Here is a 13457-nt window from a genome sequence, read left to right on the forward strand (position 1 = left end):
AAATGTCTTATCTAAACTTAATATTAATTTCCTCTCTGTACTCCTACACACCATGAACACTGAGGCTTTAGGACCCAGCAGAAGGACCTTCTTCACAGCCTCTCAATGACGTCTAGACACGCAGATGTGCCTAGAAAACCGTGTGAGTGCGCGCGTGGAGGAGCATCTGCAGCATCAGAAGCAGGTAAGGAGAACTTTATTATTACACAATGCCTCTGTCACACACATACACACACACACTGCAGGACAGAGAGGGAAACGTGCTGACTAATATGTTAATTATATCTCTATTAGTATATATTTATACATCCTTTCCTAGAAAAAGGGTCTTATCTCGCCTGACAGTCTAGGAATATGTGTAAATGTATGGGGATATATGGGAATGCTGATAGACAGTTCTGTAGGACTGTGATTAGTGTTTAGGAGTGATGCTATGTTGCCCTTCAGTGTCCTTGTTTTTGATCATGTAATAAATTCAACGTTTCAGCAGATCTTCTTCAGTTTTACTCTATTATAGTATAAACTGTATACTAAACGGTGTTTAATTAATATAGTTAATAACCCCCCTGTTCAGGCTGTGAATACCTGTGGAGCTAATGTAAGATGAAGGCCACCTGTCACACCTGTGTGTGTGTGTGTGTGTGTGTGTGTGTGTGACACAGTACATCATCATAAAGTCAAAGCAGTTGAGGGGCAAAACTAATGTTAACAAAGTTACTCATCTTCAATGACTCTTCACTGTTCTTTACAGTGGTTTTCCTTAGAAGAACACGGTTCTATTATTTAGATGTTCCTTTGTGGATTTTGTGTTGAGGATGCTGCAAAGGTTTTCTTCTGATAACTCTTTATATTTCTGCAGAGGTTTCTGCCTAGAACTATTAACAGTTCCCTACTAAAACTATCTTGATTTGCTTGACCTTAACTTGACCTCCAGTGTTCTTCTTAGTTGCCATATGTGAATTACAAGAAACTAAGGAAACAAGAAACTATATGAAAACACTTTGCTACCTTCAATTGCTATTAACAAATAAAATAACAGAATAATTAAAAGGAAAGGAGCAGATTCATTCCGGTAGAAAAAGCCTGAAGAGCTGGCAAGCATAAGAACACAGGCCGTAAAGTCGACCCAGTCCTAAAGATATATTTTCTTTTGTGAGAGATGAAGGTAAACCAGACTTTCTATATTGTTTTAGTGGATCTGAGCTACTGGCTTACCTGTGTCAGTTAAACCAACAATCTTTAACTAATAAAAGATGAAAAAACACCTGTATATAAGGAAACAGTGGATAGCACCGCCTGCCATCACAGTTCTTATTTTAATTAGTAACTCATTTTAATAAGTGCTCATCATGGTTATGAAAGGCAGCCCGGGGTGTGTGTGTGTGTGTGTGTGCGCGCATGTTGGTGCTGAGTTTGCTAACTACAGGCATAAAGACAATCAGTTTACTGTAAATAGCAGAGAGCATGACTGCGATGAACAAGATTAATGAGCACAAGATTAGTTACAGTCCATCAGAATTTAGCAAACACTGTTAAAATGTTTCAATCCTAAACATACTATATATTCTAACGAATACAGTAGTTCTTACACTTTCTTAAACATTCTTAATCTTTTCAAATAGTCCACTTATTTAAAAGATTCCACATGCATTCAAACATTCTTCGTTATTATTTTAAACTTTCATAAATATCATCAAAATCTTCCTAAACATTCCAGATCTTAACAAAATATCAAATCCTTCAAAGCCCTTCTAAGTATTCCAAATTCTCAATTTTAATATGTTTCATTATTTTCTCTGATATTCTGACACTATTCATTAACCTTTTAAAGTTTGTAAAACTTTTAAGGCATTCCAGATCAGAATTCTTAACCATTCTAAATCCTTACAAACATAAATATTTCAAGCATTCCTAAACATTCCAAATCCCTACAAATTTTAGTGAAAGCTCCAGATCTTCCCAAAGGTTTCTTAACATTCAAAATCCTTCCAAACATTGTGAAATATTTACGTTTTCCATCTCCTCCCACATACAAAATCATTCATATGCAATCCAGGACTTTTGAAGAGTTCCTAAACATTCTCAGTTCATCCGAAGTTTTCCTAGCATTCCAACTCCTTTAAATGGTCTGAGGCATTCCAAGTCTTTCTAACATCCATAACATTTATTACACTCCAGCTCCTTCCAAACCCTTCCCATTCTAAACAGTCTCAAATGCTTATATACGTATAAATCTTCATTTAGATCATCTTTAAACATACAGAATGGTTCTAATGATGGTTCTAAGAACAGCAGCTGTCGGACGGGTGGTAAAGGATAATAGGTGCTATGAAGGGCTGTAAGGACAGCAGAGTGTGTGGTGGTTGCTGGGTAACGGTGAGGACGACATCATCAGTGCCCACAACCAGCCTCTTCAACTCCCATCTGTATTCTGACAAGCCCCGCCCTCATCATCCGGCCTGCTGTTTACCCTCCAGGTCTCCAGGAAGTCGGGCGTTTATGAGACCTGCACCTCTATATTTTGCTACTGCATGATTTTATATTTGCCTTATTGCTCTGCTTTATTACACATTAATATAAAGTACACAGAGAGTAAAACTACTCCTGTCTGAGTGTGTGGAGCACTTACTGAGAGCAGTCTATGCACAGGCTTTATGCTCTGTATCATAATAATCATGGTACAATTATAAAACTGCAAATAATAATAAAATTAAACATTTCATACGTAGTAAATATTTGTGTGCTAAAAAAGCCAGATAATGCTGCAAAAACTTTAAATACATATTAGACCCAATTCATAAAAAATGAGTTAAATGAGGTACATTGCTGAACACGCAAACCTGTTTTATTCAAGTTCTCAAGAACCAGTGAATGACAATGCACAACTCAAAACAAATAATACACGGTATGTTCAAAAGTATCTGGACAATCCTCCATAAGAGATCTTCTTTAAAGGTGGCTACTAAAGAAAAATTGAGCTGTGGAACTGTGTTCTCTGAAATCATGCTCTGTCCAATACCTTTGGGATAATTTGGAGTGACAAAACATTAACTCCAATCAACATCAATGTAAAAAGGTTTCCTGTAAATTTGACAGTAAGTTATTGACAAAAAAAAGTTGCCAATGAAGGATTGTTAAACTACAGTAATTTACTCTGGAGAAATATTATAGTAGAGTATTACTGTATAATTAGTACTGTAAACAAATTACAGAGTGTTAAATCTTTTTAGAGTACATTTTGAAATAAACAAAAACATTACTGTAATTATTATTTACAATAATCTTATGTACTTTAAATGTTCGTTAGTTGCCAGTTGTAAACGTATAACTAATAAATTCCTGTAAAATTAAAGCTGACAATACGCTATACTGTAGGGGTTGGGCTCGCTCTTGTAAGTGAGCCCTCTGAACCAGATAGTAAACAGACCCAACACAGGTGCATTGTGTTGAGCTTGATAAGGTGCCGGTGTTGCTCGAGGCCCCCCTCTGGTGGCCGGAGGGGGCCATGACCGGGTGCCAACCCTTACATACACAGAATTTCACTGTAAATAAACAGTACAGTACTGGTAGCAGAACAACTGCATTGCAGTTCTCAGCCAGCATAAAGTTATGCTTTTCAGTAAAGAAATTGCAACTTGCTCTTATGGCCTACAACACTGTGGCCAGGCAGTCAACCCTTAAATAAAATGGAACTGAATACCTAAACAAAGCTAGCCCCGGTAGGCAAGACTCCACACTGATGGTGAATTTAGAGGTGGAGGGACATGCCCATTATGCAATTATAGGATGGCAGGGGTTAATAGGAAATATGTAACATTTGTGCAACATACTAAGAAATGTTAGATTTTGTAGTAGGTCTTTATAATTTAGATCATATTTACCCAGGTTATGGGGTGAACTCTTAATTGAGTATATTCTCTATGTTATGTCTGTAGATAGGTGTTGGTTTGTGGGTCTTACCCGTTCTGAATAATCAAAGACAGTTATTAGCATGCTGTTGACATTTGGGCCTTTTTCTGCAGGGATAAGCAGTGCATCATGGGAGGTGTAGTTGTGGATGACGGCGTAGGCGGAGTGAAAGCCCCTGATGGGGGGTGGGGATGGGCGGTGCTGTTCGGCTGCTTCGTCATCACCGGATTCTCCTACGCCTTCCCCAAGGCCGTCAGCGTCTTCTTCAAAGAGCTGATCCGAGAGTTCAGCGTCGGATACAGCGACACCGCCTGGATCTCCTCCATCCTGCTCGCCATGCTCTACGGCACAGGTGTGTCCAGATGTTAAAACGATAGTAAATGGTGGTGAAAAAAAAATGACATTTTCTATTACTATGATTATTTCATTTTTAAGCATTAAAGAAGCTAAGGCATTACAGAAACATCAGCAGCCTTAGTTGAGCCCTTTTTTCTAGATTCATAGTCATACACTTCTATTAATTGTTAGCTATATTAGATTTATAGCTTCAGTGTTAATTAGTAGGCTAAAAGCTTCTATTACCATTTTTCACTCTATAAGACGCACTGTATTATAAGGCGCACTATCCATGAATGTCTATTTTCTGGTCTATTTTCATACATCAGGTGCACCGGATTATGAGGTGCATTTTAATCAACACTAGTGAGAAACATGGGTGTCGCCTGAAAAAATGAACAAGGGGACAATAGTACGAAAAGGGGGAGTTAAAGAAAACTCTAATTCTTAAAAAAAGCTGGATATAAATCTAAACAGATGTCTCTAGACACAGTTAGCAGTGATTAGTGCTAGTAAATGCTGCCCATCAGAGCTACACTGAGGAACCCTAAGTGTTCTGGTAAACCAGGGCGATATTAACTAGCGGTTTGTCGCACATAGCTTGTGGCTACAGACTACAGTCTGATAAACTTACCTCTGATTATATTGAATAAGGCATCCCGGACAAGCCTCCAATTTGTATATTACAGCCAGTTTATTCACTCAAACCCCAACATGAAAAGAGGAGAGACAATAAAGGTTTATATTACAAATACAGTTTATTTAACCTATTAATTCCAGGGAAAACAAATAAACAAAAAATAACACAAGGATCAAGGTCAGTGAACTGTCGATACATAGGCTCATAACCACATTTTTAGTTTGTTCATTATAATGTAATATACGTAATATGAGTGTGTGTGTGTGTGTGTGTGTTACAGGTCCTTTATGCAGTGTGCTGGTGAACCGCTTTGGGTGCCGTCCAGTGATGATGGTTGGGGGTCTTTTTGCAGCTTCTGGAATGGTTTTAGCATCGTTTGCTAGGAGCATTATCCATATCTACTTATGCATCGGAGTGTTAACTGGTCAGTGCTTTAAAAGATATTATATTGACAAATGTTTTTGGAAACACCCCTTAATAGTTAAAGGGTTAAAGGGTGTGATTAGTAAAATGTACAAGTGAAAGCATTTCTTGCAAATCAGTCATGGAGCAGCTGAGAGACATGTCAGTGCATAAATCTCCAACTTTCCAGATTTTCTGTTAGAGCTGCAAATGGAGCTTAACTCTATATTAATGCCAACAAATTTTAGAATAGGATGTCAAAACAGCTCCTGTTGGTGCAATGTGGTGGTGTCCAAATGCATTTAGTATTTGGACACATATGGACACGTATAGTGGGTCTAGCAACAAAGCTTGATCGCCTGTGATGCCACAGCAGCTTGAGTAAATGTAGATGTAGAACAGCTTCAGGTGTCTTATAGGAAGAACTTGCTAGCCTTCATCCTTTCAGTAGTGCTAGCATCATGTGATAGAAAGGGTTAGTTCTAGATAGTGGGGAATCTGAAATGACTTAGCAGTTGTTCTAGCCGTGTCCATTTAATCCTGAGCTGAGGTCTTCTGGTTGCAGGTCTCGGACTGGCCCTGAATTTCCAGCCGTCTCTTATAATGCTGAACCGATACTTCAGTGAAAAACGTCCTCTGGCAAACGGCCTGGCCGCTGCAGGAAGCCCTGTAGCCCTATGCTGCTTGTCTCCACTTGGACAGGTTCTGCAGTACCGCTACGGCTGGCGAGGGGGCTTCCTCATCCTGGGGGGCATGCTGCTCAACTGCTGTGCCTGCGGGGCCCTGATGAGACCTCTGACGGCCCCAAAGAAAGCAGAGAATTCTGGGATTGAGGAAGTTTATGAGCATGAAGAGAAACCCAAAGCCAAGGCCAAAGCCAAGCTCCTGGACTTCTCTGTGTTTAAAGACAGAGGGTTTCTGATCTACACTATTGCTGCTTCCATCATGGTTCTGGGTCTGTTCGTTCCCCCAGTGTTTGTGGTGAGCTACGCCAAGGAACTGGGAAATGAAGACACTAAATCAGCTCTTCTGCTCACCATCCTAGGCTTCATAGACATCTTCGCCCGGCCCACGTGCGGAATAATCGCTGGTCTGAAGTGGGTGCGTCCACGCTGCGTCTACCTATTTAGCTTCGCACTCATCTTTAATGGCACAACTGACCTCATTGGTTCCCAATCCAAAGACTACGCCTCGCTGGTGGTCTTCTGCATCTTCTTCGGCATCTCCTACGGCATGGTAGGAGCCCTTCAGTTTGAGGTTCTCATGGCCATTGTGGGCACACAAAAATTCTCCAGTGCTATTGGACTGGTGCTTCTTGTGGAAGCCATAGCTGTGTTAGTGGGACCTCCCTCTGCAGGTAAGCTCAAGGCTTCATCTTTCAATATCCTTAAGAGGTATGTCTAACAACGTGTTTCTCAATTTCTCCTTTTCTCCTTTTCATTAGGTCGTCTTCTGGACTACACCAAAAATTACATGTTTGTGTTTCTACTGGCTGGTACAGAAGTGGTGCTCTCCGCTCTGGTGTTAGCCATTAGCAACTTCCTCTTCATTAAGAAGAAGCCCCAGGAGGCAGATGCTGCAGTTGAGGCTGGAGAAGTGGTTGGAGAACTGGAGCAGCTCAGCAACAACCACACAGAGGATCTAAAGGAACCTAATGGAGATACAGAGAAAGAGAAAGACCTGAATGAGCAGGAGGCCAAAGCAGAGATTGTGGAAACGACACCAGAAGAAACAGCCGTTCACGATGAACATGTCCATAATGGTGGCGTCAGTCCAAATCCTGAGACCAGCCTGTGAGGAGGAGGGAGGGTTATGGTGGCACCAGACCAAAACACTCGCCAAGAATATTGAACATGATTTAAGGAAAGATTAAAAGTGTCTGAATTAGAGGTAAAGATCGTTCTCAGTATTAGCAAGAGCTGTCTACATGTTACTCTGGTCTGTAATCTATCTGAAGACTCTCAACAGTGAACATTACTTGAACTTGTGTGGACCAGATCACCTTTTCACTGTGCACTTCTACACAGAAGACAAACACAACAGGCCTGTAATGAACACAGATATGGAGATGCAGAAGTTAAAGGTCAATGCAAACACCAGTCAGGTGCCAGCTAGGGCCAAACTGGTACGAAAATGTTGTGCAAGATTAGAATTTTTAATCTTTGAGGTGCTGTGACCAATACGCTGACTAATATCAGCTATAATTTCACCAGTTTTACAACATAAATATCACTACTGTTGATATTACATTGTTGGCTGGTATATCGGCCATGCTCTAGTGCCAGTACAGCTGTAAACCCAGTTCAAGTGCATTAGTGTCCCACTGCCTTCAGACATAATCCTTGTTTGGCCTTAGTGTTCGGTCAAATGTGTAAATGTGCTGCTATCAGTTAATACTGTCATTGTTTTTCTATTAGCTTTAGCTGTGGTCTGTGTACAGACTCATGTGCTGTTTTCCAGAACATCAATCAAGCCTCACCTGGACTGGAAATCCAAACATTGAGCCATCACTGAACTTTGTTATTAAAATGGATATTTATCGTTTTAAAACTTGATGGAAAGTACTTAATATATATTCACATCAGGTGTCTTATCCATCCATACCTGTGTTTAATAGCTTTTTTATGCGGTTTAACAATGATGATAAATTCCTCAGAGAGACTGTAGCTCTAACTAAGTGTAAATCATAATATCTACATTAAGTATGTTATTAATATTCACCCTAATGACAGATGCGCAGTACTGTTAAAAAGTTTTGCTCAGCTACACATTTCTATAGTTTTTGCTCATACTCACATTTTTAAGATTAACATACATCACACAATTATAACAAAAATTAGTTTTTAAATGATAATTAAATTTCTTAAGGGACACAATCTATCTATCCAAACCAGCCTGGCCCTATGTGATAAAGTATTTGCCCCTAAATCTAATAACTTAGTTGTGCCACCCTTGGCGGCAATAACTGTAATCAAGCGTTTTTGATAACTGACAGTAAGTCGTTAATTTTGTTTTTTGAGCCAGGTGGACTTCCTGGTTTAATTCAGATTATTTACATTGATCATTGAATTATTGTCAATGACCTTAACTGCAGGGGGTTTAGGTTCTTTAAAATGTTGTTATTTCTGACCTCCTGGATGAGTTGTCCATGCTCTTTTGGAGTAATTTCATTAGGCCGGTCACTCCTGGGAAGGTTTACCAGGGTTCCATGGTTTCAAGTCAATGTGTTCTAATCTGTTCTTGAGTTTCTTCCAATGGGAGCATAAAGTGTTGCTTTTTGATACATTTTATCCTGCTTCATGTTGTCAGACAGGTTATGTTTAAATGATTAATTGATTTTACAGGTCTGGCAGCAATCAGATTGTGGCAAGAGAAATTTAACTCAGCTTTCCAAAAATGTTGTTAACCACAGTAAATTCATGGGTGGCGGGGCAATTGCTTTTTTACATAGAGCCAGTTTGCTTGGATAGCTTTTTTCCCTTAATAAATGAAATCATAATTTTAAAACAGCTGTTTTTCTCAGGTTATCTTTGTCTGAAGTTTTTTTGATAATCTGAAGAAGTATGACAAAAAAAAAGCAAAAACACAAGAAATCTATATGGGGACAAATACTAGGTTAAATATTAACAAAACTCTAAATGTAGGTATTGTGATAAACACTAAGGCAGAGGTACAGTCACTCATTAGGGTTGAATGAGCAATGGTAGCTACAGAAGAACACAATAATGGGTGGAGTCTGGAGGGCATCTTTTTTTAGAACAGCAACATCCTGTAAACAAACTCTATTTTTTAGTGTGACAGTTGTTTATTGTGGCTATTTTTATTATTAGTGCAATACGTTATTTATTGAACACTATTGAAAATGTGTCATATTTGTGTGTAACAATTTTCGTAGCCTCCTGTCACTTTATGCTGGTCTAAGTTTTGCCTAATGAGTGAAAATTCTGTATTCTTGTTCGGACCGAGTGTCATTAAAGGACCGTCTGAGAGACATTTTGTTTTTTTTTACGTACCTAATCTGCCTAATGTTCACTGGCACTGATACACTATATGGACAAAAGTGTTGGGACATCTGTTTATTCATTGTTTCTTCTGATTTTTTTTAATCAAGAGTATTAAAAAGAGTTGATCCTGCTTTTGTTGGTGCTTTTAACTGTTTTTACTGGAAAGAAATTCAACTAAATTTTGGAACACTGGTGTGAGGATCTTCTTGCATTAAATGACAAGAGCATTACAGAGGTAAGGATGTTGGATGCTGGATCATCACAAAAGTATTGGATAGCGAGCCACACTTGTCATTAGGCATGGTGCCCATTGGTTCATGCTTATTTACTCCTGAGAGTCTTAATCTACTGCCAGTAATTCACTGCTGGGAGTAGACAAGCTGAGTTTGTGAAATCTGAGTCAGCAGTGGAAGCTACAGTAACTTGCAAAAGTATTCGGCCCCCTTGAACTTTTCAACCTTTTGCCACATTTCAGGCTTCAAACATAAAGATATGATTTTTTTTTTTAGTGAAGAATCAACAACAAGTGGGACATGATCGTGAAGTGGAACAAAATCTATTGGATATTTTAAACTTTTGTTAGAAATAAAAAATTGAAAAGTGCAACATGCAATATTATTCGGCCCCTTTACTTATAGATTTCAGCAATCTATAAGTCGTGCACTCCACAAATCTGGCCTTTATGGAAGAGTGGCAAGAAGAAAGCTACTGTTGAAAGAAAGACATAAGAGTGGAAGTGGAAGAAGGTTCTGTGGTCAGATCAGGCCAAAGTTGAACCTTTTGGTCTAAACACAACGTGCTTTGTGTGGCTGAAAAGTAACACTGCTCATCACTCATAACACACCATTCCCAATATGAAACATGCTTTTTGTTCAGCAGGGACAGGGAAGATGGTTAAAACTGATGGGAAGATGGATGGAGCCAAATACAGGATCATTCTGGAAGAAAACCTGCAAAAGAGTCTGCAAAAGACCTGAGACTGGGATGGAGATTTATCTTCCAACAAGACAATGATCCAAAACATAAAGCAAAATCTACAATGGAATGGTTCACAAATAAACATATCCAGGTGTTAGAATGACCAAGTCAAAGTCCAGACCTGAATCCAATAGAGAATCTGTGAAAAGAGCTAAAAACTGCTGTTCGCAAACGCTCTCCATCCAACCTCACTGAGCTCCAGCTGTTTTGCGAGGAAAAATGGGCAAAAATTTCAGTCTCTCGATGTTTAAAACTGATAGAGACATACATCCAAGCGACTTGCAGCTGTAATCACAGCAGAAGGTGGCACTACAAAGTATTAACACAATAGGCCGAATAATATTGCACGCCCCAATTTTCAGTTTTTTATTTCTAAAAAAAAAGGTTTAAATATCCAATAAATTCCATTCCACTTCACGATTGTGTCCCACTTGTTGATTCTTCACAAAAAATAAAAATTTCATATATTTATTGTTTGAAGCCTGAAATGTGGCTAAATACTTTTGCAAGGCACTGTATATAAAGTACCTGAGAGCATTTATTAAAAGTCATGTCCACAAACATTTGGATATATAGTGTAGGTCACGTGCCTTCTCTTATGTTTACTTTTTTAGGGTTGTTTGTTTTGATTTATGGTGTTACACATGAACTCATTAATTCCAGCTTTTGTTTTAACATGAGGTGTTAAGATATCTGTACGTGTCAGGGATAAGATTGTTTACTTCTGTCTGTATCTGGCTGTTTTTTCCTCATGTAACAGTGTTCAGCTGATTTATCGGTTAATGGCTTATACACTGCATTAATATGTATTTGGGCAGAATTGACCCTCATAGCAAATGAAATCTGGTCTTAATCTGGCTCAGACCAGTGACAACAAATTTGGCCCAGCTTATTTTTGCACAACAGGCCCAAACTAGCACAGATATGTTTTATGCATCTAATTCAAATTTGGGCTGGAACTGGCACAACTCTACACTAAAATTAATTCTACTTGGCTCAGATTTTGCTCAGATTTCATTTTTATATCTGGACCAAATATTGCACAGACTCATTAGGCTACATGTACTGGTTTTGTTACCTTCCTAAACCCATAAAAAATACAGTTACAAACAGTGGTATGAAAAAGGTTGAACACCTCTAATAATTTTCAGGATTTTATTTTACAAATTGTTGGTTGTTTGGATCAGCAACTTTAGTTAAATGTATCATATATCAAATGAACACAGTGATATTTGAGAAGTGAAATGTAGTTTATAGGATTTACAGAAAGTGTACAACAATTCTTTAAATAAAATTTGGGCACCCCAACAGAAAAATTATTTCCTTTAGTAGATCCTTCTTTTGCAGAACAAAACAGCCTCTAAACTCTTCCTATAGCTTTCAATGAGAGTCTGGCTTCTAATTGAAGGTATTTTGGATCATTCTTCTTTACAAAACATCTCCAGTTCAGTCAGGTTTGATGGTTTCTGAGCTAGAACAGGTCGCTTTAAATTACATGACAGATTTTCTATAATAATATTCAGGACCCTCAACTTTAACAAGATTCCCAGTACCTGCACAGACCACACAGCCCCACAGCATGATGAACCACCACCAAATTTTACTGTGGGGAGCAAGAGTTTGTCTTGGAATTTTATGTTCTTTTCCTCCATGCATACCGCCCTTCAAATAACTCAATTTTAGTTTAATCAGTCCACAGCATTCTTCCAAAATTAAGCAAAGCTGGCTTGTTCAAATGTGCTTCAGCTTTAGCATACCTTAGGCGACTCTGTTTGTGGCGTGTGCTCAGAAAAGACTTCTTCTGCATTACTCTCCCATACAGCTTCTCCTTGTGCAAAGTGCTCTGAATAGTTGAATGATGCACAGTGACTCCATCTGCAGCAAGATGATGTTGTAGGTATTTGGTGCTCTGGAGGTCTGTGGGTTGACTATGACTGTTCTCACTATCCTTCTCCTCTGATTATCTGAGATTTTTCTTGATCTGCCACTTCAGGTCTTAACTAGAACTGTGCCTGTAGTCTTCTATTTCCTCACTATGTTCCTCACAGTGGAAACTGCAGCTGAAATCTCTGAGATGTGAGCTTTTTGTATCCTTCCCCTAAACCAAGATGTTAAACAGTTTTTTAGGTCATTTGAGAGTTGTGTGTTTTGAAGCTTACATGTTGCCTCTTTTCAGAGAAGATGCAAAAAGGAAAAAAACTTGTAATTGACCACCTTAATGCTTTTTCATAAATGGATTCACCTGTGTATTTTGTGTTCCAATATTTACTGCCAAAGGTATTCATATCAATAAAACGATAAGGGTGCCCAAATCTATGCAGCTGCCTAATTTGGTTTAAAGAATTATTGCACACTTTTTGTAAATTCTACAAACTTCATTTTACTTCTCAAATATCTGTTCAAAGCCATTTAAGTTATATTTTGTAACCTGTGAAAAGATGCAAGTTTTAACAGTACTTTGTCAGGAATAACACATCACAACTTTAAAATATTACATTTATGTGCATGTATTTAAAGAGACAATTAAAATGTGTGTGTGAGTCTTAAACTCGTTTTAGTATAGTTATGCAATTGCTTTAGATAAAACATTATTTGCCAATCAATTATTTAAATCAAATGGAAGGTGGTGAATCAAATGGGTAAATAATAAAAAAACACAAACAACTTTAAAAACTGTTTTAAACAGTACATTACACATAAAACAACTCAAAACAAGTGTTTCTGTGTCTCTTCTGTGCTTTTCTCTTGCCGGCTGTAGCCAATTAGCTACAACAAGCTAATTAGTTACCAACAGAGACTGTAAAAAGATGGACGCCGTGTCACTATTCCCATTCATTCAAAGAAAATGAAGCCAAAATCTTCCACAGCTTTCTGAAACCGAACAGCAGGGGGCGCCCGACCTGTGGTGGCTTCACTTTTGAGAGGCGATGCTCTGTGCAGCTATACACAGTCTATGGTTAGCACTAACACTCGCTAAGTGTTAGCTCAGATATTTAGCGAACTAACAATTTCTCAATGTAAAAATTGTGCAGCTACCTATTATGTGCTGTTATTTTTTAAAATTTACCATTGATAATAATTACACTTTAAAATACAACTTACCTGAACAACAGCTTCTTCTTTTTAAGGCTTTTTGGTGAACTCTTCACTTTTCCCCCCCTCAGTTTCTCCTTCCAGCAAAATCAGTG

The 13457-nt window shown here is 38.4% G+C and overlaps 1 protein-coding gene and 1 long non-coding RNA gene across 2 annotated transcripts; one reads left to right on the plus strand and one right to left on the minus strand.

Annotated features, from left to right (window-relative positions):
* Positions 1–2823: 2823 nt before the first annotated feature.
* Positions 2824–5184, minus strand: LOC125784467 (uncharacterized). The gene is made up of 2 exons (XR_007427280.1): positions 4880–5184; positions 2824–4250 (listed from the first exon to the last, which is right to left on the minus strand). It is a non-coding gene; the product is annotated as an uncharacterized LOC125784467 (long non-coding RNA).
* Positions 4039–9422, plus strand: slc16a3a (solute carrier family 16 member 3a). The gene is made up of 4 exons (XM_007233753.4): positions 4039–4261; positions 5166–5309; positions 5853–6644; positions 6732–9422. Exons 1-4 carry the CDS (start codon positions 4039–4041, stop codon positions 7082–7084), a joined length of 1512 nt encoding a protein of 503 aa, XP_007233815.2. The 3' UTR covers positions 7085–9422.
* The last annotated feature ends 4035 nt before the right edge of the window (positions 9423–13457 follow it).

This window comes from Astyanax mexicanus, chromosome 19 (genome assembly GCF_023375975.1).
Source record: "Astyanax mexicanus isolate ESR-SI-001 chromosome 19, AstMex3_surface, whole genome shotgun sequence".
NCBI lineage: Eukaryota > Metazoa > Chordata > Actinopteri > Characiformes > Acestrorhamphidae > Astyanax > Astyanax mexicanus.

Excerpts from the sequence above, each read along its gene's own strand:
- slc16a3a (XM_007233753.4), top strand. The coding sequence starts at position 4,039 with ATGGGAGGTGTAGTTGTGGATGACGGCGTAGGCGGAGTGAAAGCCCCT. Across the intron at positions 4,262-5,165 it reads CGCCATGCTCTACGGCACAG|GTCCTTTATGCAGTGTGCTG; the intron begins GTGTGTCCAGAT and ends TGTGTGTTACAG. Across the intron at positions 5,310-5,852 it reads ATGCATCGGAGTGTTAACTG|GTCTCGGACTGGCCCTGAAT; the intron begins GTCAGTGCTTTA and ends TTCTGGTTGCAG.